This window comes from Sphaerodactylus townsendi, linkage group LG12 (assembly GCF_021028975.2).
Source record: "Sphaerodactylus townsendi isolate TG3544 linkage group LG12, MPM_Stown_v2.3, whole genome shotgun sequence".
Taxonomy (NCBI): Eukaryota; Metazoa; Chordata; class Lepidosauria; order Squamata; family Sphaerodactylidae; genus Sphaerodactylus; species Sphaerodactylus townsendi.
Genome location: NC_059436.1, coordinates 34463380 through 34471494, shown reverse-complemented (window position 1 = coordinate 34471494; position 8115 = coordinate 34463380). Strand labels below are relative to the sequence as shown.

Genomic DNA, 8115 nt, shown 5'->3' with positions numbered 1-8115 from the left:
TTTTCTGCACATGCTCACAGGTACTCTTACTTTAAAAAGCCTCTTTAGATTCCTGGAGAACTATGTAGTGGTGAGGCCACACCCAATAAACCTTGGGAGCTCCAGAGTGTGACTCCCAATTAGCATCCCTGAACCTTCTCAATGTTTACAGAAGCATCTTATTAATCAGGAATCAGGGTCAAATAGACCCCTAAAGGCAATTTTAAAAAATTAAATGTCCATGTCATATGTTTCAATATAATGAAAAAGTGTATGCGAAGCTACTGGACTAGATCAGTGGTCTGCAACCAATTGGCCATTGTGGCAGGGGCTGATGGGAATTGTAGTCCATGAACATCTGGAGAGCCGCAGGTTGCAGACCCCTGGACTAGATAAACCTCCCATCCCCAAAATGCCTTTTCAAAGAATGTGAACACAGGTTTACCCAGCTGTTGTACTTTTTAACTGCAATCATCAAAGTCTAAGGGGGAAAAAAATCTAGGAATTATTCAATTCAGCATCTCAAAAACTATACACGAGATTACTCTTTCCAATACAAGGGGACAATATACAGGAATGGTATGCAGATCTAATGTCCTACAATTTATTCTCATACAGTTTACTACACACATACTATACATTTTCCTTGCACTTTCTCCCTTAAACTGAAGACCTCCTGTAGGTTTGAAATAGTACTAAACATTAAGACAACATCATTATAACTGCTGTAACATAAAATAACTCGGCAGGGTTGCCAGGTTGGGTGACAAGAATTTTGTCTGGCTTGGGGATTTTATGTGCTCAGCATCTGGTCCTGCAGTGTTCCATTACCTTCATCCATTGCAACTGATATTGAGAAGATGCCCTTTTAGTGAAACCCTGAAAGACGACAATGAGATGAACCAACAGAAGACAATTCACCTTGGTTTGAAATTTTGGCCATTTAATAAAATTTCTCTTTTTAAGGTAATACTAAATACAGTCCAGACAACAATTAGTTTGCAAAGGGAGTCGTGAATAGGAAAGAAAGAATAAGAAATGAAATAAAATAAAATAGCCAAGGTTTTTTCTCTACCCCAGAAAGATTCAGGACAAGGGTTTCAGCATGTTGTTGGTGTCCACTTCTTTAAAAAGAGAAATAATGCCAATGCTAGGATGGCCAGGGTGGTGTAGTGGTTAAAGCATCACAGCAGGGTCTAAGAGAACCAGATTCAAATCCTGCCTGTGTCATGGTGCTTGCTGGGTCAGTCTTAGCCCAGCCTACTTCAAGGGTTGGTGTCAGGATAAAATGAAGGAGGAGAGACCAATATATACTGCCCTGAGATCTTTGGAAAGGTGAGATTAAAATGTAGCAAATAAAACTGTGCTGGGTGGGGATTGCTCAAAATATCCTCCCAAACAGACCCACTTTCTGCACAGTGAAATGGCCCCACGGTTGCCGCCAGAGGTGAGTGTCTTTTGAACTTCTTCTTTCGGGCCCAGCAGAGCTAGAAGAACATGCTAGCATTATATATTCAAGGCGCTGGTGACTGGATGGATGGCTTCTCTCCCCTTCGGTGCCTGTATAGTCCATGCACTTTGACCAGCATCCCCATCTCTCACATCAATTCATTGTACACCTTCAGGAAAATTATTTGAACATGGTGCCCTACCTTAAAGGGTTGTTGTGAAGGTGAACTTAAGTTAAACCCCACTTTGTACAATTTCAAGAGAAAGACAAGGAGCAGAAGGACGATATCCCAAAAGTATTCAGGAAAACTCTGAAGGACCCTTCAGAGTTTTCCTGAATACTTTTGGGATATCGTCCTTCTGCTCCTTGTCTTTCTCCTGAAATTGTCCAAGGGGAAAATATTTGATGACCCTGAATGATTTATCCAGAATTTTCTGGGGATTGTCCCATTGTGGGTTGGTGCAGCTAAATACCATTCAGTGACAGTCCTGTAAACACCATCCATATTACTTGCAACTCATTCTGCAGGGCCAGGAAGAGCACACATATGCAAATTTTAAACATCCCAGAGAAGACATTGAAAAAATACCCACAGATGTGACCATAACACACACAGAGACACAACGCGAACCAGCAATATGCCTTGATGCCCTTAATATGGGCTTGATGCCGAGCAGCTTAGCAGATCCCTCAGGTGCTTCATGGGAATTCATGCTAGTTAAAAAACACATATGGTTTATAACAGCTGCACAATGAATTTGGTTGCTTCCCTCACGATGCCGAGCAGCTCAATATTTCCCTATTTTCTTTTGCTTTTTGTGGAAGTAAGTTACTAGATCTCATGACTGAAGATTTGAAAAACGAACAAAGCAGTGTGAACAACTGATGGTAAGGCTAGTTAAGGTAGCCTTTGAGGGTTTTGGAAAAGCAGGATGCACATATACAAATAGGAAGGTCTTTATCCTGCGTCTAAGACTGGTGCCATCTTCTATGACCAGCACAGAGATCTTCTTAGGTATAAGAGACAGATCCCTAGGATCTTCTGCCTATAAAGCAGGTGCTGTACTTGCTGAGTTATTGCACCTTTGTCCCCTTCTGTGTAAGATACTGAATTTGGAAAAAAGATAATGGCATAGATCTTCCTCTAGCCTAAACATCCTCCTTCCATTGGTGGAAGAGCCGCTGAGGTTGGTGGAAGGAATCACAATTTACTCAGTGGAATTATAGGACCGGGGCAGAATCCACCCCATGACTTTAAAAATGTACGAATTAGCCTTTTGATTTTGAAGCACCTCCATTAATATGAGGAAAATTTGCAAAGACAATTGAAACTTCAAGACAGGCCTGGCAAAATCTGTGTGAAATTTATCTTTTTACTCTCATTTGTCACAGATACAGCAGCAGAGAGGCGGGATTATCAGAAGTGCCAACGATTTCAGAAATAGGTGCCCTTCACCCATTCCAGATGGAACCCCTCACAAGTGAATTCTTGCAAAAGAAAACATCCCCCTCAATCTCCTTTTCTTGCTGCAAAGAACTATGGAGTACACTCGAGGAAAAGGAAAGTGCCTTAGTGTAATTCACTGCCATGTGTAAGACACAGAAGGAAAGGTGCTTCCATTGAAGTTAAAAGAAGAATAAACTATGGAGAAAATAATCGGGGGTGGGGGGTGGGGGTGGTTGTGGCATACACATCGCATAAATAATACCAGCGTTCACCCAGCTAGATAGAGATTACTCAACTTCAGGTTGCCACCAGCAGTGAGGTAATTGGGGCGATAACCCATTGCAATGGGTGCTGGTTCCATCCCAGCCACCTTCAATAAGAGCAGCAACATTCACCTTCTGCCATGACCAATTCCTACCTACTCACTGATCAGTCATGATGGTATGGAGGAACTGGAAATCATTCCCTGAACCAAAAGCCAACCCAATATCCAAGACACTCCCCACTGGGCCATAAAAACCAGCACATTAGTGTTGAAATTTAAGAAATTCTAAAAAGAAAAATATATAGAGAAATAGTCATTCTGTGATGGGACAGTGAAGAGGAGATGGTAAATTTCATGATACATTTTTGTTGGGTTTGGGGGAGGTTGAATTCATAGAGGAATTATATTCTAGAGTGGTTTGTATTTCTCTGTGTCTTATACAGTACATGTACTTTTCTATATTTTTTTGGAATAAAAATTGCCTCTCCTCAACTTTAAAGTGGCCTTTTGGGTGACCTCGCATCCCAGGGCTTTTACAGTGACAGAATGCAGGAGGAAAACCAATTGGTACACAAAGCTGCAGGCTCTCCCTCCCCTTTAAGCAGCTGCTTTAAAGGTTATACAGTGAAAAAAGACACACAAATTACAAGCCAAGGTAGCCGCTGTCGAATATGTGGAACCTGCAACAGATCTATCGGCAAGATCCGGTAACACAGGAAAAACCTCAGATCTGAAACATTTTGATTTCCACAGCTTCCATCCTTTTACAAGACAGGCTGACAGGGAATGCATCTCTCGGGTTTTGCCACAAAGGCAGACAAGACAGGGGGTTTCTGAAGACTATGGAAAACTCAAAGAGTATTGGACCCTGTCTTTCTCCCCCACCCCAAACAAGCAAGCCAATTAGAGATCACAAATGCATTAATTGTCCAGTTGTCATCTGAACAGCGAGAGGCGGCAGATCGAGCAGACGGTGCGGAGGCAATAGCAAACAAGAGCTGGCGAGTGAAGCAAGCCCCCCCCCCTCAGCCAATGACACTTGTTCATTCAACAGATTCACTGCAGGGGGGGGGGTCTAACAGTCGGGCATCTGGGCACGCTGCAACGAGCACTCTCTTTATGAGGTCTGTGGTTTGGGAACGTTCCTATGCAGGGTTGCTTGCTGCACAGTCCACAGCATATTCGGCCGGAGGTCAAGGGTGCAGCTTGGAGGGTGGGGGGCGCAAGGAGGAGTCATCAAAGAGTGGGTTTTTCACCTCCATCTCACCAGTCTGCAATAATTTGGTGGGAACAGAAAGGTTGTGGGGGCGGGGAGGAGAGAAGACAAAAGAGATTACAATATTGCCAGAGGAGTTTGCACCTGCATCCCACCTTCCCATGGACTGAGCAGTTTGAAATCTTTGAAATCTTGCTTTTCAACAAACACACCACCCTACAAAACTGAACCGCAGGAAAAAAAAAACACATTAAAAACAATTTGAAAATCAGTAAGCGAATTCCCAAATGTATCATAAAAGAAATAATGAAGATGTTTCAGCTTCCTCTGACCAAACTACGTGGCAAAGAAAGAACACTGCTACAGCTCTCCTAGTGAGTCAGTTGTATCCGGTATATTTCCTTTGAGGAAATGAATGCCACAATCCAGGAGCCATCCTTGACAAGATCCTACTTCTAAACAATGGTCTGTTAAATCTCTGACAGAAGTAACCCTTAACAAGGATCTCGTCATGCACCTTCTATCCATCATTTCATGAGGCATGGAAAGCAACTAAGGGAGGCACTAGCTTAGATATTGAAGACACAGATGACATTGAGTTTCAAGGTTAAAAGGAACTCAGCAACAGGATTTCAACTCAGAACCTAGCTGCTTATCAGCAGAGCTCTTTTAATACTGGGATAACAAGGTCCCTCGGCCAGCACTATCCAAAAAACAAGCTGGTCCAAAGGGTGTCTGTTTGACAACAGTTCCAGGTTACCCTGTTCCATCATGTTATCCTGTTGCAGTGAAAGGAAATAGGAGCCACTAGCCCATAGACAACTAATTTCACCATAAGGTTTTGTAAGTCAGAACATAACTTAGAATCATGAAAGCTGAAGTGAGAATAAATTTTATTAGTCTTGAAAGGTGCCCCTGGGCTCCCATCAGTTTGAAGCTTCTGGTTCCCACTGGCGTAATGCCCATTGGGCAAGGTGGGCAGCTGCCCAGGGCATCACCTTGTGGGGGGCATCAAAATGCTGGGTTCGTTTTTGGGAATTTTAGTGGTTTCCCATTTTTGGCCTGCAGGGGGCGCAGTTTTTAGGCTAGCGGCACCAAATTTCCAGCGTATCATCAGAAGACTGTCCTTATGCTACCCCCCAAGTTTGGTGAGGTTTGGTTCAGGGAGTCCAACGTTATGGACTCCCAAAGGGGGTGCCCCTATCCCCCATTGTTTCCAATGGGAGCTAATAGGAGATGGGGGCTACAGTTTTGAGGGTCCATAACTTTGGCCCCCCTGAACCGAACTGCACCAAACCTGGGGGGTATCATTAGGGCAGTCTCCTGATGAGACCCTGAAAGTTTTGAGACTGTGCCTTCAGGAATGTGCCCCCCACAGCCTGCAACCCCCATTGACAGCAATGCAGAAAACTCAATGCAGAACAAAGATTCTTGGCCAAATTTCTAGGATGTTCCTGCAGGGGGTGCATTTTTGGATATATCGGCACCAAAATGTCAGGGTATCATCTGGAGATGATGGCACCCCCCAAGCTTGGTGCAGTTTGGTTCAGGGGGGCCAAAGTTATGGACCCTCAAAACTGTAGCCCCCATCTCCTATTAGCTCCCATTGGAAACAATGGGGGATGGGGCACCCCCTTTGGGAGACCATAACTTTGGACTCCCTGAACCAAACCTCACCAAACTTGGGGGGTAGCATAAGGACAGTCTCCTGATGATATGCTGAAATGTTGGTGCTGATATGTATAAAAATGCACCCCCTGCAGGCACCAATGTCTTGGTGCAAAAAAAATTTGGTCGTGGTGGAGTGGCCGCCCATTGGGGGGGGGGGGGGCATCCAACTCAGGTTTTGCCCAGGGCTACAGTTTGCCCAGGGCTGCCTCGTTACGCCCCTGCTGGTTCCAGAATGTGTTCTTAAAGATGACACAAAGAAACTCAAACCAATCACCTGTATTGGGTTAGGCTGATGTTGATGTACACTTTCAGGATACACAGAATTCTGTTTTGGCCAGTGAAGTTCCGGAAACGTCAACATTGCCATAGATGTTGGCAAACCTCAAAGCTTATTGAAGTACATGTATAGCTGAAAAACTCACAACCAATCACATGAACTGCTGGGAAAGAATTGTATCCTGAGGTTTCATCAGGACTTAAACATCTCCGATAGGTTTTTTTCACACATGTGCAATCACTTCATATATCCTGAAAAAAGTCCTGTGCAGCCTGAAAGCTGGCTTCTGGAATTCCAAACAGGTACAGGGAGAGGCAACCACTGACTTCTTTTTTGGAACCTTTTGCTTAGCTCCTGGGACTGTTTACTTATGGCTCATCCAACAGTTTGGTGGCAAAAGAAAGCCACCCCTTCAGACACAAGAATTTTTAAAATATAAACACTGGGAGCAGCAGTGGAGTAGTGGCTAAGAGCAGGTGCACTCTGATCTGGAGGAACCGGGTTTGATTCCCAGCTCTGCCACTTGAGTTGTGGAGGCTTATCTGGGGAATTCAGATTAGCCTATGCACTCCCACACACACCAGCTGGGTGACCTTGGGCTAGTCACAGCTTTCCGGAGCTCTCTCAGCCCCACCCACTTCACAGGGTGTTTGTTGTGAGGGTGGAAGGGCAAGGAGATTGTAAGCCCCTTTGAGTCTCCTACAGGAGAGAAAGGGGGGATATAAATCCAAACCCTTCTTCTTCTTCTTCTTCTATATCTGCCTACATTATTTTTTGTTGGTTCCATACCAAAGTTTCTCTCCTATTTTGAAGTAAGTTCTTAAGTGTTGCTGGATTTGACCCAACTTGATTTGCTGATTTTGTTTTGGTGGGTTGTTTTTAAATAGTTATATGCTAATTGTCTACTGGCAAATGTCTCAGATTTCCTTCTGTTAAGAATATGGTTTTTGTTTTTATTTCAATCTAGTTGTATGCCAAAATCTGGCCAGTGGTCCTGGTAAATGGACAGCAGGGATCAACAACCTTTTAGTGGGCTTACACAGGTGTAATGAGGACTCCTTTCTATCATGGGCCCCAGAGCAATTATTATAGGGATGACACCTTCCAAAACAAACAACAGCAGGATAGAAAAAGAAGAAGAGTTTGGCTTTATACCCCATCCCCTTTCTCTCCTGTAAAGAGCCTCAAAGGGGCTTACAATTTCCTTTCCCTCCCCTCCTCCCAAGAAACACCCTGTGAGATAAGTGGGGCTGAGAGAGCTCCATAGAGCAGTGACTCGCCCAAGGTCACCCAGCTGAAGTGTGTTAGAATGTACAGGCTAATCTAGTTCCTCAGATAAGCCTCCACAGCTCAAGTGGCAGAGCAGGGAATCAAACCCGGTTCTCCAGATTAGAGTGCACCTGCCCTTAACCACTACGCCATTGGAGCTCATTTGGTAGGTTTAAGAGAAGTCTTGTGACTTTTGGAACAATCATCTGGTTCACAATGCCCAGGACTTGAGATCAGCCAAAGATGCCCTACAGCAAGAGTCTGTGATAACAGAGTTGAGGTCAATGGGTACTTGCAACAGGGTTTGCTCAGATGCAGCACCCAAACTGTGGAACTCCCTTTCCTGGAGTTATGCCTGCTTATCTCCCTCTCTAATGCAATGCAAAAGCCTATTTCATTAATTAGGTCTTGATGCATTTGATAGGCCTGTTGATATTCTGCCTCTCTTTGTATATCATAACAACTTGTATTCTGACTGAGAGATTTTGTTATTTTTCACCTACCTTTGCTGAAGAACTTCATGAAAAATTAGAAGAGTTCA

The 8115-nt window shown here is 44.0% G+C and overlaps 1 protein-coding gene across 1 annotated transcript in view; it reads right to left on the bottom strand.

The window, feature by feature from the left end:
- Positions 1-1814: 1814 nt before the first annotated feature.
- The window catches only part of NPDC1 (neural proliferation, differentiation and control 1), a 70508-nt gene continuing 64207 nt past the window's right edge, over positions 1815-8115 (bottom strand). Inside the window, exon 9 of the mRNA XM_048512916.1 lies at positions 1815-4412. Coding sequence (XP_048368873.1) covers positions 4335-4412 — 78 coding nt within the window. The 3' untranslated portion in view covers positions 1815-4334. The remainder of the gene's footprint in view (positions 4413-8115) is intronic.